This window comes from Nannobrachium achirus (assembly GCF_963921795.1).
Source record: "Nannobrachium achirus genome assembly, chromosome: 4".
Lineage (NCBI taxonomy): Eukaryota > Metazoa > Chordata > Actinopteri > Myctophiformes > Myctophidae > Nannobrachium > Nannobrachium achirus.
The window spans coordinates 14,691,042-14,712,303 of record NC_137813.1 but is presented as its reverse complement, the minus strand read 5'-3'; the positions used below and the strand labels follow the sequence as shown (position 1 = coordinate 14,712,303).

The 21,262-nt window shown below is 40.5% G+C and overlaps 2 protein-coding genes across 2 annotated transcripts; one reads left to right on the top strand and one right to left on the bottom strand.

Annotated features, from left to right (window-relative positions):
- Positions 1-4,908: 4,908 nt before the first annotated feature.
- LOC308283853 (ATP synthase subunit e, mitochondrial-like) lies at positions 4,909-5,124 on the top strand (the record flags this gene model as incomplete). The annotated part of the gene is made up of 1 exon (XM_080724355.1): positions 4,909-5,124. The coding sequence occupies one exon, from the start codon at positions 4,909-4,911 to the stop codon at positions 5,122-5,124; it is 216 nt and encodes a 71-aa protein (XP_080580481.1).
- A 4,656-nt stretch (positions 5,125-9,780) lies between these two features.
- LOC308283899 (ATP synthase subunit e, mitochondrial-like) lies at positions 9,781-9,996 on the bottom strand (the record flags this gene model as incomplete). The annotated part of the gene is made up of 1 exon (XM_080724415.1): positions 9,781-9,996. One exon carries the CDS (start codon positions 9,994-9,996, stop codon positions 9,781-9,783), a length of 216 nt encoding a protein of 71 aa, XP_080580541.1.
- Between the last annotated feature and the right edge of the window lie 11,266 nt (positions 9,997-21,262).

Genomic DNA, 21,262 nt, shown 5'->3' with positions numbered 1-21,262 from the left:
TGATCTCAGTCCAGAATGAACAGGGTTTTTCAAAAACAGAATGTCCGTTACCTTATGTCCATATATGGTCACTCCAGGCCAGAATGAACAGGTTTTTCCTGTCCCGTACGTGTAAAATATCAGTCCAGAATGAATAGGCTTTTTCAAAAAGCAAAATGTGTGTCCCATGTCCATATATGGTCATTTCAGTTCAGAATGAATAGGCTTTATATGTCCTGTACATCTAGAATATGTGTGCGGTGTCCCTCCCGGTCAGATGAATGGATACTTTGAGGATTGGTCAAGCTTCACATGATAATTTGGCCTTCAGGGTTTATCTGTCTTATTTAAACACTTTATATTTATTTATGTATTTATTTAATTACAAATTCTTATTTTAATGTATGTGTTTTAATCTATTTTATTTTTTAAACCTATTATACCAACTGTCATACCAGCTCTCCAAATACATTCAGAATAGAAGTTTTATCTGTCCACCGCTTCAATTCGAACCGAGGTTTGATTTTTTTAAATCATGTTGCCATGTGTCGTCGTTGTCGCGTGGAAACCAAACCTGTATGTCCAAAACCGTTCCTTTTTTAGTAGCTTTTTATTCGAAAATTGATTTATAATAGTGAAGAACAAAATCTACAAGCGCACAATCGCATTAAGGCTTTGCGTGCTTGTAGAACTGCAATTTTCACGGCTGTTGTGCAACACCTTCATAATTCACACCCAAAAAAATGCTAATTTGATTCTGCCCGACGGTGACCATATAGTAACAACTAAAACACAGAGTGAGTGAGAAAAACATGTTGCACATTAAGTTAATCATCTGAGGACCCCACAAAATAATTTGGGAACCCCCCTGGGGGGCCCGACCCACAGGTTTTTCTCCCTCAACAGTAAACAAACCAACATAACATTTAAGTGTATAGAACAGGGGTTCCCAAACTTGTTTTGGCTCAGGGCACCCCTACAAATACTTTTTTCATCCAAGGCACCCCTACATTATCTTAATGAATGTAGGGGTGCCTTTTCACTCCCGGCACCTTATATTTATGGCAAATTTAGCGAGGAAAACATTGAGATAATATTAAATAAAGATTTAAATGAGATTTAAAATTCAAGTTTAAAATTATCCTAAATAGTTGTTTTTAATTGTCCAAATAAATTCAAAATATTATCAAATTATCTCACGGCACCCCTGGACTGCCGTCACGGTACCCCAGGGTGCCCCATCACCCACTTTGAAAACCCCTGGTATAGGGAGTATCTGCACATTTCTAATGTGAAAATGTAAGGACTTTTTAATACCTCTAAAATGACAAATTAATCATTGGCCAAGCTGTCAAATATTCAAGGCAGAAATATGTAAGCGTATGTGTATGTAGGCCTATGGCTTTCCAGGTTTAAATAGGATCAAGTTGCTCTGAAAATGCCCACCCATCTAACCACTCATCTGACAGGTGGACCATGAGTGGGCCCTGACCCCAAAAAAAAAAGAAAAAGTTGTGGACCGCTGGTGTGTGTAACTTTGCACAAACCATGGGAGACTTCATTTGAAAAGGCTTTCGAAAAACAACAAGGTATATGACTGTTCCTGTGCATTGTTCTTCTTTTGTTTACGGAGCGACTATTAAAGCACACCACATGCATTGTATAAGAACGAGCTATTCCCTTTTTTATGCTTCTTGTCATTTTGTCACCAGCACCCTCACGAACGGGCAAAACTTAGATTTTGCGGTTGACGACTTCACCAAAAGACACATTCGTACACAATAACCGCAGTGTATGCTAAACAATGGATTCACAGGTCATGAGTAAATATAATTTTTTATGTTTCTCATAAATAAACAGATACCCTCACAAAAGCATGCGGTAATCCTGGTCTCAATAATGCCTCCCCCTGGCCAGCCGGGGCACCTGATGGAGGGGAAGGGAACTGGTTGGAATAACCAACAACATGTTCCTTCCACGCGCTACGTCCTTACAGCAATAGCACTCCGCATCCATTTTTGGACAGAATCTAAAGGAGTAATATAATAAAATGTGTTTTCCAAAATCTGCCTTCTGGTGATGCTATTAAAAAGGAGATGTACGCACAAAGTTTCATGCAGGTTGGTGCAGTTATAAGTAAAAATGTGAATCGGCCTTTTACAGCGCTACCATGAGGCTGATTTGAACATTTCTAACTGCCATTTTTTTCCTCTGCCTTCTGGGAATGTGCGTGCAAAAATTCAGGGAAATTGCACGCTGCATTCATGATTTGCTGCATTTTGTTGAAAACGGACAATCTTAGCCAATCAGGATGGAATAAGGGGAATCGGACAGATCCGTGTTGATCACATGACTATAGAGATACTGTGTACAAATTTGCATGATGTTTGGAGTTGGACAAAATCTGTAGGAGAAATATAAAAAATATATATTTTGCAAAGATCAGCCTCATGGTCGCGCTATAACAGGCCGATCAGATGGACTCACAGACACACAGAAAGGGTGCAAACATGCCTTTTGGTCTGGCGGAGACAATAATAATTATAGTTTTTGTGTTTATTCTCCCTGAAAAGTAATGGTTTTGGGCACACAAGGTTCCCGCCCAGCAGTGACTATTACAGTGTGTCACCGTTATCAATCACAGAAAATCACAGAAAAGTAGCTCGGCATTGAAAGTAAACGACACATTTATTTCCAAAATACATCAAATGTCTGTGCCTTCTTGATAAAGAGGCTCAGACACCACACGGCCATTTTAAGTACTCACAAATCACGTAAAACCTCTCCATCCGGATCGGGGGACTCTTCTCTTTTGAGCTTATAGATTTTGAAAAGATGACCTTTCCATCTAAGAAAGATACGGTGTAGTTTAGAAGCACACCCTTGGACTCAGCATAGCAGCCCTTTTGCCTTCATTTCTGTCTGCCGCTATCATCTGAACCAGCTTGTGAAGGATTCAAAGATCTACAGTAAGAATGACCTTATATGTACACTAGTATCAGCACTAATATTAAGTAATATTAATGTTTAGTAGTAATAAAGCCATATTTGACTTTAATTTCATAATGTAAGTCAATGGGTTCAGATTGGGTTGAAAACTGGCTCAAATTTCCAGTAAAAGACGTTATTAGGTCCCATCTCCTTATTGTCATTAGTGTGGTTGGCCCTGCAGGGCAACCAGACTATAGCAGTGGTTCTCAACCTTTTCAGACCGCAACCCCCAAAATAATCATATTCCCCCCCACCCTGATGAGCACTAAGAGTTGAGGCATTACAGTTTGTATAACACAGTTCTATTGTGAAAATAGCAGATCTACATGTTCACAACGCCTCGCAACAGTTATTTTCACAATTTCTGCCTCTAATATTTGACAATTTGGCCAATGTTTAATATGTCATTTTAGAGGCATTAAAAGTCCTTAAATTGACGCTTTAGAATACCCTCCATACACTTAAACTTCATGTTGGTTAGTTTACTGTTGAGTGAGAAAACAATGTTGCACATTAAGTTAATAATCATCTGCGGACTCCCAAAAATAATTTGGGGACCACCCTGGGGGTCCCGACCCACAGGTTGAGAACCACTGGACTATAGTACTTGTACGACTTCATAACATCCATCCATCTTCCATCCCCTCCTAGATAAACTTTTTTTCCCTGCGCTACTCCTCCCACAATGTTGGTGGCACGCACTTGGGCCATATGTCAAATCGACCAGCTTCATCGGGAATCGATTCCTTGCATTTTGCTAAGAGATACGTTATATACGTGAATTATTTGTATCCATTGACTTTAATTAAAAATTAAACTTTTCCCAAACATGGAGATGACTGACGTCATAGATGTCTGACATCATAGACCACATGAGACTGACAAAGTATGTCCATATATGGGCATTCCAAGATATGGGCTTAATATTGATGACAGCAGCGATCTCCATATGGGCATGAAAGGGACAAGGACTGACACAGAGATCTCCATACAGTATATGACCATTAATGTATTAGTGAATTACATTTCCCCATTGACTTGAATGGGGAAAATTCAAATTGTAACAGACTGGGCTGGACTCCATATTTGGGCAAGGCACACGGTACTTCATATACAGTATGGGCATAAAAGGGACAGACAAACAGATAGAGATCTACTGTAAGGGACACAGGCAGAGAGAGAGATACAGGGCTCCCCATGTGGACATAAAAGAGACACAGGGCAAACAGACAATGGGTAACCCCAGAGGGCAAGCATTCCCATCGTTCCACATTCCCAACGGACATCATTCCCAACGGGCATTGTTCCCTAGGTGTTTTTGGAGAGAGGGCGAGATCATTTAGCGACCTACCCGGTCGACCCGGTCGGTAGATTTAGCAACCTGGTTGGTAGATTTAGCGACCCGGTCGGTAGATTTAGCGACCCAGTCGGTAGATTTAGCAACCCAGTCGGTAGATTTAGCGACCCGGTCGGTAGATTTAGCAACCTGGTCGGTGAAAACTACCGACCAGGTTGCAACCCAGTTGTAGGTCGCTAAATGATCTCGCTCCTACTGTGTTTTACACATACAGTACATAGTACTGTATGTACCGGTATGTCCGTCCCGCATTGGTCAAGCTTCACGGGAAACTTCATGAAATTAACTCATTCTGCCAAAAAAACGAATAAAGAGATTTGTAAAAACAAAAACAAAAACGTCTCTGCTCACTTCACATTTTTAATTTGTCTTTTTTAAATTTTTCCTCCATATACGGACAACAATGACATCATCAGTATGAGGTCATGTATATGCCATCAGAGCTTTTACGTGATGTTTGTTCTGCTGCAGCAATATAACCACCAGCAAAATCCAGTTGAAACGTAATTCATCCGTAGTGGTACTTCTGGGAGGTCAATTTGTTTCACAGACATACTGTACACTGTACAGTAAGTAGCGCCATGGTTCCTCCAGTTGCCGTGTCGCCGCTCATCAAGACGGCCAGATGGTCCGCCCTGTTCCTGGGCGTGTTGTATGGCAAACAGAGGTTTGAGTACCTGAAGCCCATCGCAGAGATGGAGAGGAAGGTTGAAGAAGCAGAGAAGAAGGTCAGGGAGGAGCAGGAGCGGATCTACAAACAGCTGTCTGAAGCAAATTCTGACACCATCCTGAAGTAAAATGTCTACAGATCTGATATCATGTTCTTTCCACAAATAGAACAGCGAGCGAACTGTTTGGGGATAATATTTTTACATCCTTTGCAAAAAGGCAGAGGTAAGAAAACCTCGGCCAAGTGACTTAAAGCTATACTGTGTAAGATGCTCAACTAGTGGTCATTAGCCCTATAGCAAACCGCGGTCGCGTCCGCGTCTTTCGGCCGTTTTTCGTACCTTCAGACCCCCGCGTCTGCCTCCACCTCGCTGAGATCTATCTTTTGAGGGGTCCCTTGTTCCTGTGCGTTCAGTAATTCCAGAGATACGGACTCCTTCACCCTGCCTGGTAGGCGAAATTACCTAGAGAAGGGATGGTACAAACGGGCGACAACAAATATGGCTGCCATAGCGACCCCACTTCAAGATGCGCTGTGATTGGCCGGCAGTTGTATAACCCTCGCTGTGATTGGCCGGTAGTGTGATGACGCAATTTTGGCGCGAGATCCGGTCCCCGGCAAGGATCGCAGTTTACATATATAGAGAAGGCTTTACAGGCTGAAATTCACGGAGTGGGTGTTCTAAAACTTTAGCGATTTAACAGTTAGGACAATTTTAAGATTTGTTTTATAAAAAAAGTTACATGGTACAACTTTAATTTGCAATGTCAGGGGGGGGCTCATATTAGCTCTTGAAAAGGGCCTCTAGATTCCTAAGGCCGCCCCTGCTGATGTCACGGACAGAACGGACCATACAAGGAGATATGCACGTGTGTCATGTTTGAAGCCATTCGAAGTAAGCACCGCTCATTTCGCACTGGTGTGATTTCTTTTGGTGTTGGTAGATATCTGTTCTTACCACTTGTTATGAAATATTATATCATAATTATTAAGGTAAGAAAATGGGTAGTCCGGAATTATCTTTCAAAGCAACTTTCCTCTTCTACCCAGGATTTGAACACTGGTTTCCTGACATTTTTACCATTGAGCTAATAGAGCCTGCTTGCTTGCCACTAATATAGCCTTAAAATCTGTTTAATGCTTTCAACCATACAGTATATTTTTTGGGCGATCTACAAGCTCACAACGCATTGTGATAGATCTGTATGCGTGTGTCTGTAGCCTTTTTCCTCAACGTTTTGCCATAGCAAAACGTGTGTGTAGCAAATCCTAGTCTGAAGACGTTATGCAAGCACGACCACCGCTCACTTCACATTGGGTGTGATTTGTTAAACTAGCAGCTAGTTTAAAAAATAATTCCACCTCCGCGTCATCAGTGCCCACACCCTAGGTGGGGTTGGCAAAAGAGCCTTCCTGTGTGGAGTTTGCATTATTCTCCCCGTGTCTCCTAGGATAGATACCCTCACAAAAACATGCAGTAGTCCTGGTTTCTATACCGCCTCCCCCTGGCCAACCGGGGCTCCCCAGGAGTGGCAGAGGGAGAGCAGAAACCAGGATTACAGCTTAGGCAATTGGCACTGGGTGAAAAAATGTCTTACAAAATCGTGGGCAAAAAAAAAAGAAAAAAGACACCATGGAAAGATCTTTCTCCAGTTCGGATATGCTGGTGTTCCTTCAGTTCACTTGATACAGTGAAACTCTTATTTAACAGTGTAACAGTTACACTGTTCACAGTGGTTGTTAGGGTTTTCCCTCTGTGTGGAGACGATGCTGGTGTGTTTTCATGTTACTCAACTGACTGAAACTCTCGCCACACTGTTTGCAGTGGTAAGGTTTTTCCTGTAGACCACCTAAATAGCTGTGGAGACGCAGGTGTGCCTTCAGAGTACCTGACATACTGAAACTCTTGCCACACTGTTTGCATCGGTAAGGTTTCTCTCCAGTGTGGACACGTAGGTGTGCCTTCAGAGTACCTGACATACTGAAACTCTTGCCACACTGTTTGCATCGGTAAGGTCTCTCTCCAGTGTGGACACGTAAGTGTGTCTTCAGAGCGTCTGACCCACTGTAACTGTGGCCACATTGTTTGCAGTGGTAAGGTTTTTCCCCAGTGTGGGTACGCTGGTGTCTCTTTAGGTTACTTAACTCACTAATACTCTTGTCACACAGTTTACAGCAGAAAGGTTTCTCTCCAGTGTGCACAAACTGGTGTTTACTTAGACCAAATGAGTCTGTGAAACTTCTATCACACTGTTGACAATGGAAAGGTCTCTCTCCAGTGTGCGTACGTCGATGTCTTTTCAGATTTCCGAACTGACTGAACGCCTTGTCACACCGTTCACAATGGAAAGGTTTTTCTCCGGTGTGGACGCGCTGGTGCTTCTCCAGGTTACCTGCCTGATTGAATGCCTTGTCACACTGTTTACAGACGTAGGTTTTCCTTCCGGTGTAGCTCAGCTGATGTGTCTCTGCGTCGTCCGCCTTAGCCAAATTCTTGGTAAACTGTTGATGACTGGCAGGACTTTCCCTCCTTGTTTCTGGCTGGTCACAGAGCGGTTTATTTGCCGCCAGGCTGCTGAAGTGGTCTGTCCATTTCTCAGCATTTTGCCGCAGGGGCTCATCTTCATTTGTTCATGGAGGAAGGTGAAGGCACAGGCATATGGACTCTCAGAACAGGAGACCCGAGTCTGGAGATATTGGGACTCACTCCTTCCTTCATCAAATCTTCTTCTATACAGGCTGTGATGGGAATCAATGAAAAATTCCTTTGGGGGTGGAAAATATTGCCTTTTAGCTGTCCCTCACTCTATCTCTCTCGAAGAAAATGGCAGTCTAAATAGTATACCACGCCGTATGTGTGCTGACAACTTTGTTTTTTTACAACAAGGGTTCATATTTTAGATTGTAATTAGAGAAAAGAAAAGATGAGTGTTACAATGTTTTCATTTACTGCTTTCTATTGTTTTAGCGATTTTAGTATTTTGATTTGAGTGGGTGGGGGCATGCGTACAAGTCACATCTGCCCATGAAAGATTGCGGTGCATCTTGGCAATGGGCTTATTGTATCTAAAATACATACTGTATTTAGCCACTTGTGTGGAGAAAAACCACCTACTGCAAAGGTTATATTCATGTATGTAATGGTAAAGTGAAAGTTATCCTATGCAATGCACACACACTCCATTTTGTTTATTGAATTCCATAATACATTTTCTTATAATCTGTATGTACTGTTGTGGTATTAAATATTCAGGTTATTTACAGTGGAAACCTTTGTGTAAAGGCCAGTGTAACAGTATTACTAATTACACAAAATATTACATAAATGAGTGCATATACCTGACGTTTCTCCATTGTGTACTGTATGTAGTGTATTAGTGGTCACAGCTCCTTTAAGTCCCCTCCTACCTGTATAAATATTCTGCCACACCTCCACCTCTTCCCTTTTGTATTTCCGCATTGAATGAGGTGGGTGGCTTTTGTTATCGTTCTGTGCAAAACATATTAATAATTGAAGTTATAAATGACTGATACAGTGTTTGTTTGACTTTGTAGTGAAAGGAGTGGTTGTACACTAAAAAAGACTCACTTGGAGACGTGTGTGTTTCTGTCTTTTGTCAGGTATGTTGAGTTTTATATGCATTGCGTCCTTTTGTATTTCCGCATTGAATGAGAGAAAGGAGCGGTTGTACACTAAAAAAGACTCACTTGGAGACGTGTGTGTTTCTGTCTTTTGTCAGAATTAAACGGAGATTGTCTCCAAAGAGAGTTCTGGGTCTGTCTCTAATCTAGAGAAGGATAGAGTCCGCAACACTGGTAATACTCAGCTCTGCTTTATTGCTTCAACGTTTCGATCCGTTTGGATCTTCTTCAGGAATTCTGAAGAAGATCCAAATGGATTGAAACGTTGAAGCAATAAAGCAGAGCTGAGTATTACCAGTGTTGCGGACTCTATCCTTCTCTTGTATTGCCGTTTGTCCAGCACCTGGGCTAGAGTGGATTTGTGCATGCACTATCACCCCTGTCTGTCTCTAATCTACACAACGCAGAGAGATAAAGATACACCGGTTACGCCAGTCCACTCCAATGATTCGCAACGCAACAAGTTGCAGCTGCAATACTAGCAACTACTTCCCCAAAGGCACCGGTCTGTGCAACTTGTCAGTCCAGACCGCTGCAATAATTGCGACTAGTTGCATTGGTCTGGACTGGCCTCAACATCTTTCATGAAAACAGAAGTACACCTTGTGTAATGTCATAATATGTTGCCATTGCCAGGAATTTATGAAATTTCTAGGGTTAGTTCATTTTAACAACTTTTCTAAAAAACATATTGTCTTAGCTATGCCACCATTTTCCAAAGAGCGGGGGTCAAGATTGTTTTTGATATATTTGTCTTTAAGCCCAGAGCGTGATGTGTTTTATGTGTTTTTCTATTTTTACTCTAGATGGCACTCTTCGCTACATATGAGTAAACATTTGACACTCAGTGATGCACTGAAACAGGAAATGACGTTATCGCAAAAAGAAAAACACATCCACTTCAAGGTTATTGGATTTAGAAGTTTGGCCAATGAGCCATATGTAGGACATACATACAGTACATACAAACAGACAAAGCCTGATGTAGGAGCAGTTGGCACCGCTCAGCGTCACTTGGCCGAGGTTAGAAGACCCGGAACTATTGATGCTGTCTGCTAAGGATGTAAAAAAATATTATGCTCAAACCGATCGCTCTCTGTTCTATTTGTGGAAAGAACATGATATAAGCTCTGTAGACATTTTACTTCAGGATGGTTTCAGAATTTTTTTCAGACAGCTGTTTGTAGATCCGCTCCTGCTCCTCCCTGGCCTTCTTCTCTGCTTCTTCAACCTTCCTCTCCATCTCTGCGATGGGCTTCAGGTACTCAAACCTCTGTTTGCCATACAACACGCCCAGGAACAGGGCAGACCATCTGGCCGTCTTGATGAGCGGCGACACGGCAACTGGAGGAACCATGGTGCAACTTACTGTATGTCTGTCAAACAAATTGAATCCCCAGAAGTCCCACTACAGATGAATTACGATCAACTGGATTTTGCTGGTGGTTATATTGCTGCAGCAAACAAGCATCACGTAAACGCTCTGATGGCATATTCATGACCTCATACTGATGATGTCATTGTTGTCCAAATATGGAGAAAAAAATCAAAAAGGACAAATTAAAAATGTGTAGTGAGTGGTGACTTTCCGTGAAGCTTGGCCAATGCGGGACAGACATACAGTACATACAGACAAAGCGTTTGTAATCTTGAGGGAAGAACGCAAGCGAGAAAGAGGAAGAGAGGCAAAGATATAAAAGAGAAATGACGCTTCACTCTTCTTCAGTTATGTAAAGAAGTGGCCCGTATCACATTAGAATCTAAGTGAATAACATGTAAGAAAAAAAAGAAAAGAAAAAAAAGAAATGGCTGTGGCTTTCCACTCTGAAAACATTGTGATGGAAGAGGAGGGTGATGCGATCTATGCTAATGTGGACAATACTCCATCTCAGGAGCAACAGCCACACAAAATACTGCAGTCTGGTAAGCTACCGTATGTTATTAAAACCATCCATATATAGCATTAAATGTGTTACGTCATCAACGACAAGATTGATTGATTGATTGATAAAAAATGTTGTCGACAAAATGTGCATTCAACCTAGGTAGGTATAGAACTGTTGTTGTTGTTGTTGTTGTTGTTGTTGTTGTTGTTTTTACTTATATAGAAGGCATTCTGTGCAACTTGATAAGAGGCTTTCAAAGCAGCTCATCATATTTAACTGATTGTCTGTTGAGAGATTTGAGATTGTAGCTTGACAGAATTACAGGTTTTATTTTAAGTGACTATATGAGTTGAGATATTTAATTGAGACTATATAGCTTGGTAGAATTACAGGTTTTATTTTAAGTGACTGAGTTGAGAGACAGACACACGCACGCACGCACGCACGCACGCACGCACGCACGCACGCACGCACGCACGCACGCACGCACGCACGCACACACACACACACACACACACACACACACACACACACACACACACACACACACACACAGCTTACTGCTATACACTGTGCTTGGTGTCAACAGTCACCTCCGTATCTTCAGAGAGGAAATGCAGCAGCTCCAGGCTTCCTGTGGTCTGTGTGGGTCTGCTAGGTCTCCTCCTATTGGCTGGAATCCCAGTTGGAGTCCACGGTAAGTATTCACAAATTCTGGTTCTGGTTGTTTTTGTTCCCCGACATAATCCAAAACAATCAGTTTAGTATTAATAGTCATGCTACGAGTTAGAATAAAAGATTCATATATCAAACAATTATAATGCCAAAACTACCAGAACACTTTACTTAAAGGTCGGATCTATAATGCATTATTATTACATTTATAATGCATTTATAAGACATCATAATGCATTATAATGGACAATAATGTTTCATAACACTTGTTATACATGTTTATACTTATGCATAACATCCTATAATAAAGACACTTTATAACTAGCTAAGTTATGGTTGATATAAGTTGGCATACATGATAATTATGAACCACATTATAATGCATTACAAATGCGATTTTACATAAAGTGTTACCAAAATGATTATAACAAATGATATCAAGGGGAATCATTTATTGCCATGACAATGTTATAACCTCTTACGAAAAAAAAATAAAAAAAAATACAACTGCCACATCCCCTTATAGAGTTATTTTAAAGTCTAATATCATGTACATACTGTACCTGGTTTATGATTTTGTACTGTATATCTAAATATCTTACATGTCTTCCTCTCCTTGTCATTTTTTTACTGTAGATTTTGGTAGCACTTTATAATGAAGTACCTCAATAAAGGCTAATTAACAGCTAATAAGGCACTTATTAACAATGAATTAACAGCTAATAAGGCACATTAAGTCCTAATAGTGCATTTATAAACCCTTTACTATGCACTTATTATGAGATCAATTAACACTAACAAATCCTTAATAAAATCTTTATTATAACAGTATAAACAATTAATTAAGCCTTTATTAACACTTTATTAGGCAATTTAAAGCCACCTATTCTAAAGTGGGAACACATCGGGTACACCCGCCACTCTGACATGTCTCCTTTCCGACATGTCAGAGTGGCGGGTGTACCCGATGTGTTCCCACTTTAGAATAGGTGGCTTTAAATTGCCTAATAAAGTGTTAATAAAGGCTTAATTAATTGTTTATACTGTTATAATAAAAATTGTATTAAAGATTTGTTAGTGTTAATTGATCTCATAATAAGTGCATAGTAAAGGGTTTATAAATGCACTATTAGGACTTAATGTGCCTTATTAGCTGTTAATTCATTGTTAATAAGTGCCTTATTAGCTGTTAATTAGCCTTTATTGAGGTACTTCATTATAAAGTGCTACCTAGATTTTTTCTTCTCCCTTTGCTCCCCCCTCTTCTTTTATGTTCCTCTTTCTAAAAACAACAAAAACGATGATGCAGCAAGAAAATTAATGTCACTCACTTCTTCCCACCCGAGAACCAGTGATGTCACAATAAAGATGACTCTGAAGCTCTGTTTGCCGCTGCATTTTACTGATTTTTTTTTGCACAGTTTGGCCCCTTAATGCTAGTGCTACCAAAATGATTACAACAAATGATATCAAGGGGAATCATTTATTGCCATGATGATGTTATAACCACTAAAAAAAAAAATAAAAAAAAAACTCCACAAAAAAAAACTGCCACATCCCCTTATAGTTTATTTTACAGTCTAATATCATGTACATACTGTACCTAGTTTATGCTTTTGTACTGTATATATCTAAATAGCTTACATTTCTTCCTCTCCTTGTCATGTTTTTTACTATAGATTTTTTTCTTCTCTTTGTCCCCCCTCTTCTTTTATGTTCCTCTTTCTAAAAACAACAAAAATGATGATGCAGCAAGAAAATTAATGTCACTCACTTCTTCCCACCCGAGAACCTGTGCTGTGAGGTCACAATAAAGATGACTCTGAACTCTGTTTGCCACTGCCCTTTACTGAGTTTTTTTTACAGTTTGGCTACGTAATGCCAAGTGGTCTGAACCTAATACTGTGGGTTTACCATTTACCTCTCTACAATTTACCTCTTGAAATAGATAATAGAAGTAATAATGACTGTAGATGAGTTGAACTGTCACGGTCACAGCCTCTGCCCGCTTCAAGTTTGTCCTGATATCTCCGTTAAATGTCTTCACGCCCCCCTCTTTTTTTTTTCTAAGTTCCTGCTTTTGGGTCCTATACTTTATGTGCGAAAGCCGGTTCTTGACTGGACTAATATGTACTATTTTGTCAGTTGAGAGATGATAAATTAAGTTTGTACAAATAAAGGCTTAGGTGTTTTTTGTCTTTGTTTTATAGTTTAACTTTGTCTGTGCTATTTCTCGGCAGTGTCTGTCAAGGTGATCGCCAAGATGGAGGAAGGTAATTTAAACATTTATATTGAATTCCGAATAGATATTGTTTTGAAAAAAAAAAAAATTGATCTAAATGGCCTGGGCCGCTGGCGTAGCAGTCCAGGCAGTCCTTGGCTGCAATGGGGCTTGACAGCCTGTTGCGGGTTCGAGACCTTTGCTGCATGTCACTCCCGTTTCAGTATATATCAGTATGCACATAAGTGACATGGGAAAGCTTAAGGATATGGTCAAATCACATTAACCACTCAAATGTATTGATTTTTTTTAAATGTAAAAAATGTATTTAATGCTAATGCTTTGATGATTTCAGCCTTCCTTGCTCGGTTGTCCACCCTGGAAATAAAACTCAATGTCACTGAGAGTGAAATGGAGGAGGTCAAGAGACACAATCTAGGTATTATAACTTTATGTTTAGACATTAAATGTCCTTAAAGTACATCTGATGTTGTAAACGATTATATTGTCTAAAACTGTCTATAATGTATTACTGCAAATTTGGGCATTTTGGGCAAACACACGCACACGCACGCACGCACGCACACACATTTTAACTATTTATTTATTTCCACATAAAGGAGAAACATACAGGGACACAAATATTACAGTACAGTAAACTTTGCCAGCCTTTTTGCCTCTTTTTTGGGCATCCCGAGTGGTTGAAGCCCTCTAACAACCAGTCTGTGAGTAGGTCCTTGGCTGCCAAATATAAAACCTAACAGTCTGCACCTACTGTATAACCTAGCTCTGAGATGGTATGTAGGAGTGGTTGGTATTTAATGACCTTGGTCACAAAGGCCTCCTCTAGGCTGCATGCCATCTCTAATGCAGACACTTCCCTGGACTCTTCATCAACCACAACATCTGGGGTATTCTCTGTTAAAGATGTACAGTAGATACAGTATATATGGGTTGTCACAGAGATGGAACATACTTTAGATGAAATGACACAGGAATGTTTGTACATTCTCACTGTAGATGCATCATATTTGCATACAGTACCGTATGTCCTTTGCTATGACTTCCACTATTCTATTGTGACATGCTACGTATGCATAACAGCCATTCAAGATGTGTGACAATGTTTCAGTGATCTGTTCTGTGGTGTGATGCAAGCAAAGAGTAACATAAGTGCAGGGGAACTACTGTAGATTGCAACATTGTCTCTGGTGGGAAGTACTTGTAGTCTGACTTTAACTGTGAATGTGATGATGTCCTCATTGGAATGAGTTTGAGACAGAGAGACCAGCATAGGGAGGACATGCAAGATTCCCTTGGAGTTTTAGTCAAGTCGAGTGTTGTTGTTGTTGTTGTTGGAGTACACACACACGCACGCACGCGCGCACGCACACACACACACACACACACACACACACACACACACACACACACACACACACACACACACACACACACACACACACACACACACACACACACACACACACACCATAGAGCCATGATGTAAGAATGACTTTGTACAACTTGAACATGTACTGTATAGGATGAAATATGTTAAATAACTGTTTAACATAACTTTTCCTGTAATATTTAACCATGGAAGACCTTCAGACCAGGCTGAAGAGCAGTGAGACCAACATGCAAGCCTTGAAGACAGAAATCAAAGGTAATTTTATTAGAACAGAAGAATGTTCAGTAGATGCATATAGGAGAGGACAGAGTTGAAAAACTATTTGACTTTAGTGTTAATTTATGTTAATGTTTCATTTGAGCAGAGAGTAGGTTTGATCCATATAATCCACATGGAAAAGCTTTATACTCCAATGAAAGGAACGCCCAAAAATGAGGCATGCGTACAAGTGGCTAAATATGTCTTTTTAGACACAATAAGCCCATTCCCAAGATGCACCGCAAGCTTTCATTGACAGATGTGACTTATGGGGGCTAGTAGTGTTACTGTAAATAGTAATAATGAAATCAGCAGCTTATTGTGTTTAGAAAGACACATGTACGCATGCCCGCACCCATTGAAATCAAAATCACTAAAATGGCTAAAACGATTGAAATCAGTAAATGAAAACATTTTAACACACATCTTTTCTTTTCTCTAATTACAATCTAAAATAATAAAACTGCGTTAGGAGGTCAGAAGTGCTTTTTAATACATTTCATGGTTCAATATTTGTAAAACCCACAAACAGATGTGAAGAGGGTTCAATGGCACGTATTTATATATATATATATATATATATATAAAAAAGTATCTACAACAGGTTAAGAGTAACATTATTTGGTCTATAATAAGATGAAAAGGCAGTGGCTAAATAGATTTCATGCCTACCATGAGACTGTTGGGACTCTAACCTTCTTGAATTAGCCCTCACTTATGTTTCTGGTAAAAGTATTGACCAGTTATTTTGGGGAAGAAATGGATGTAAGCTGCTGCACTGCCGGACAATAAATACCATTTGATTGCCGTATTGAGTTAATAGTATATTGTTGTATTAACAATGTGATAATGTTTCTGTGTTGACAGACAAACCAAAGGTGGCCTTTTCTGTTAGTTTGAGTTCTTCTGTTGGACCGACTAGTTCCGACACCACTCTGGTCTACCAGACAGTCTTCACTAATGTCGGCAACGCATACAATCCAACTACAGGTAGGTGGTGATTCATTCATGTCAATTAACTTTATAGAATCAGTTAAATTCCTCAACTAACATCAGTCTATCTGACATAACATAGACCTTACAGTAATGAGATGAGAGAAGTTTAATGTCTTTGGTTTTAATTAACAATGACAATAATGATTTATGTAATTAATTAACAATTACCAGTGGTTCTCAAACATTTTCATGTCAAGGACCTCCAAATTGACCACCGACGCCCATCTGAAGATTATTAAAAAAGTGTAACAATGTTTTGAAAATAGCCGATCAAGCTCACGTGTCTCATCACAATGCGTTGTGAGCTTGTAGATCTGCTATTTATAATAGCCTAATTATATACTGTATAAGGTTAAAGTGGTTAAACATTTAGCTGGGGTATCTGGATGCCCCACAAGGATCCTTGGGGTCCTCAGACCAGAGCTCTGCAGGCCCCCTGATTCAGAAAGTATAGATAGGACCTGAGACCCGTACGTGTTTGATCTGTGTTTTGTCATAATCACTCACTCGGGACTGGGTCGGAATTGTCCGCATTATTAGTGGATCCGACAGTATCCGAGAAGACCCGTTCTACTGTGTGACTGTGTGTGAGGCACGCTGCACTGATGAGGAGAGAAACGCAATGAAGTGCTGTTTAACTTAGTCGTGTTCGATGTGTTAGACTGATCAGATTTACTGCATCGCAAAACAAAAATAAATTTGAGCTATGCTTCGCAATGCATACAACATGCTTGAAAACGGCGTACAATCATGGTTTCCTGAGCACACTGTTGTCCTCAACGAGGTGAAAGCAAAGCTTTAATTGTAGGTCGTAGGTCTGCTGCTAAAGTCCACAATTATATACAAAGAAAACGTATTCTCTAGCAATTTAAATTAATAGGCTACCGATAACATATATCCTATTTATTCATTTTTGGATTTTTTTCTTTTACGCTTTTTGAAGTTATGTTTTCGTCAGGTTTTCGGATTTCGTAATCAATGTCACAGGTTATATTACAGTACAGATCCGCAAATAATAAAGTGAGTCGGAACAGCTCAGAATCTGACAAAATTGTTACGGGCCACCCGGGCCTGGTTTTGTAGTGAAGGTGAAGAGCTCTACCTCAGACCCCACTTTGAGAACCAATGTTTTTAAAGTGAAAATCACCATCTTGTTTTCTGTGTGTGCATGTGTGTTCTCTCCCATGCAGGCATCTTTACAACACCGCTGAAAGGAGTTTATCAGTTCAGATTTACTGCATCTCACAGCTCGAAATCAACATCTGGGTCTATCCAGATGTATAAAAATGAACAGCGTCTCATTTTGAACTATGTAAATGGATTCAATGCTGGTTACTATGAATATGTATCTAATGGGATGATCATAGAGCTGGAGGAGGGAGACCGAGTTTACATGAGTTGTGCTAGTGGGAGCCAGTGGGCTGATGACACAAATAACCACAACATATTCAGTGGTTTTCTGCTCTACCCCATGTAACACTGCTACTGGTGCCATTACATTCTGCTCTATTCTATGTAACACTGCTACTGGTACCATTACATTCTGTTCTATTCTATGTAACACTGCTACTGGTACCATTACATTCTGCTCTATCCTATTACATTAAAGGAGAATTTCTAGGAAAAACTACGTTCCTTTTAAAAGTATCTTTTTGGAAGCTTCCACGATGGTCCAGCAGTTGTTTGTTCCAAAGAAGCAATATATTAAAAAAAATTTGTTCAAGCCGTTTTGGGTAGGACGGCTGTTTAGGTAGGACGGCTTGAACAAAAATGGAATATATTGCTTCTTTGGAACAAATAACTGCTGGACCATCCTGGGAAAAAAATATACTTTTATAAGGTAGGAACGTCTTTTTTCCCGAAATTATCCTTCAAATAGATGCGTGTCTATTAGGCCTCCATAATGCTGTCAATAAACCCATATCAAAACGATTCTTGTTCGTCTTCTTGTATGTTTTACTGATTATCAAAGCCCCCAGGCTGTATGTAAAATCCCTATACATGAATGGCAAAAGTTACGTTGTTTATCTGGAATACATAGGCTAGCTATTAAATGTTAAAAAAGGCTTGCCATAGTTCTCAGGCTTCCTGTTGCAAGTCACTATGATCTATGTCTATAATGTATCCATATTTGGGCAGTGTTTTTCAGCCTGATTTGATTGCTAATGACTTCATTATTAAATTAAAGTTAAACATTTTAAAGTGAACGAAAATAAAAAAATATGGGGATGCTGTTCCTGTTCCTTAGATTATCCCTGGGCATACACATTCGCAGACAGACAGACAGACAGACAGACAGACAGACAGACAGACAGACAGACAGACTCACCCAGTCACTTCAACCCATGTGACTCCAAGCACACCAGCCAGGAAGAAAACAAGTCAGTTTAATCACTTACCCTATAGTCTCAGACTTGAGTTGCATTCAAATTTAGAATCAATTTTATATTGTTTGTTTTTGAAGCCTACACGGTCCGGCACCACCCCTAATCCAGCCCCCCCGACTCCACTAGGCCACTCAGATCAGCTGACCAGATGCTTTTAAAAAATCATGACTGAAGCTAAAAGTCTACCCTGCCTTTTCCGTATAGCAGGGGTCTTCAACAGGGGGGTTCGGGACCTCTAGGGGGTCCTCAGAGTTACTCCAGGGGGTCCTCCAAATCTTTGAGCGATAGAAACATTTGAATGCTAGTGTCCATATTCTGAGAACTTTAGCCAAAAATAGCCAATCTACAAGCTTCTATTTTCGGCAAAGAGCTTTGGTGTAGAGGGGAAAAATAGCAGACTAAGTACAGAGTGAAAGGTCAAGTTTATTAAGTATTGACAGTTCAAGTGATTAAATATCTGAAAACACAAATTGTCATGAATCCAAAATGCACTGATGATCGTGCTGTCAAACAATGAAACTATGGAATCTCTGAAAAGGTTGTGGGGGTCCCTGCTTCATCTCTTTCTCAACTGAGGATTCCTTGGCCTGAAAACTTTGAAGACCCCTGCCGTGTATTATAGCCGTTAGGACTGCATCGTCTCTGGTCATTTGTAAATCCAGACACGCATGTTCTCTCTGGCCTTTTACATCAAACGTCCAACTGCCTCCATGGAGTAAATGCTTGGACTTTTTCCTTGTGCTTTTTTAAAATCTTCATTGTTCTCAGTGTGTTGTTATTTTGTCCATATGTATTGTGTATATCGTCACTGTTGGGCAGAAACCTCGTATCTCCAAGTTTCAAATTTGTATGTTTTTCCATAAAGTAAACGCGGGGCGAGGCGTTGTGTGCTTGTAGATCGGCTGTTTTCACTAGTTTAAACCATATTTAAAATGATAAATACAAAACGAACGGTTTTGGAGATACAAGGTTTCCACCCGACAACGACGATATGTAAAAAAGAAAAAGGCAATGATTTATGTCACGTCCCTCTATGAAGAGGCATAATAGAGGGCATGCATGCACATGACATCGTCGTCATCATACCCGGAAGTTATGCGGGAACGCCTACCGAGTGGCAAAACAATACTTTCTGGCCTTGACAGCCCACATCCAAACAGAAAAGTCCTATCTGATTGCATTAAACAATGTTAAACAACCACCTCAAGGACAAACAGGGGCCCCCGGACCCCACTTATTATGAGATCCACACTGCTATAAAAGTATCCTGCTTACTTCACACTTGATGAGGGCAACACAAAACGACTCCCACGATATTTGCGAGGCATTTTACCGTCGCTCCCCTGATCGCCATAGTTACGGTTATGACGGCAATCATCATCATCATTTACCAGGCAGCTGCCTCCGCCCCTGCCTCGTTTATACTTTCGCCGAGCACCGGAAACAGCCGATCTACAAGCTCACAACGCATCGTGCTGCAATGCGTTGTGAGCTTGTAGATCTGGTACTTTTGGTGCACGGTTATAAGTATAGCTCAGCCTTTACCGTCAGGCCTGGTGGAGCGGACTCGTCACCTTTCTTCGGGGACAAATAATGCGACCAACTCACCCACACCGACACACACTCACACAAGCACACACACACTTCGAGGCCACGGCCCATTGTCTATGGTGCAATGGAACTTCGGTGCTTCTTGTTAAGAAGTTATTCACATGGATCATTACCCACAGAAAAGTGTGGCGTTTCCTAATCATTCTCCTCTCTTAATTGAGGAAGGTTGTGGCTTGCAAAAAAACAAACATGAGAGAGAGAGAGAGAGAGAGAGAGAGAGAGAGAGAGAGAGAGAGAGAGAGAGAGAGAGAGAGAAAACCTTAAAGAGGATTTATATCCAAAGCGACTTTAAGGTTGTTATTTTGCTAAAGCATATGTTTACTCTTCCTAAAGTGCCCCAATTTGTAATTTTTTCCTGTCATTTTATGGGTTTTGAGTTATGAGTTAAAAGAACAAGATGATGCGCACATCCTTTCCAAGTGCTGGTGCTGGGCTCAGGTCGACATGAGATTAAAGAGAATATATCCTGACAGGGGCGCAAATGGGGGGGTGACAAGGTGTTTTGGTCACCTTCCAGGTTCAATTTCGTCCCCTCCATTCACTTCCAGAAGTCCCCCCCGTCCCCCCCAGTCAGGGACCCCCAAGCCAAACTTTTAGGGGTCTGAATTCTGAAAATCACGCACTAAACGCGAGCGATTATTTTTAAGCCCCCCCATCTAAAATCCCCAAATGGTTTGGTCCAGACCGTCCTGTGCGGCAGTGCCTTTCTAGCCATAGAAGAATAGCTTTCAGTTGACTCAGTGATGACGTCATAATATGGCGACTTGTTATGGCTGTGTGTCCTTATTATAACTCTCTGGGTGTCTGTGACTAGAGTCTAGAGAAGAGCACTGACTGGTGCACTGGTTTCAATTAAATTACTTTCTGGATCTGGACAATGACATTTGACGCTTGTACGTTTATTGGAATTAAATGGATACCAACCTCACGACCTGGCTGTCCCAAGTTGCTACAGAACTAGAAGTTAGAACTATGTACATTTCGGAAGGACCAAGTTGACCACAACAAGCAACAATGGTAAGTTTCTGATGAAGTGTGTGTTTTCGTGTAAGCTTTGGTTGTGTTGGTTATTGCAGTACTAGTGATAACTTCATAAGTAAATAAATAATACATCATAAAACCGTTAATGCCCGTATCTGAATGAAAATGAGGGGGGAAAACCGCCCGAAAACCGA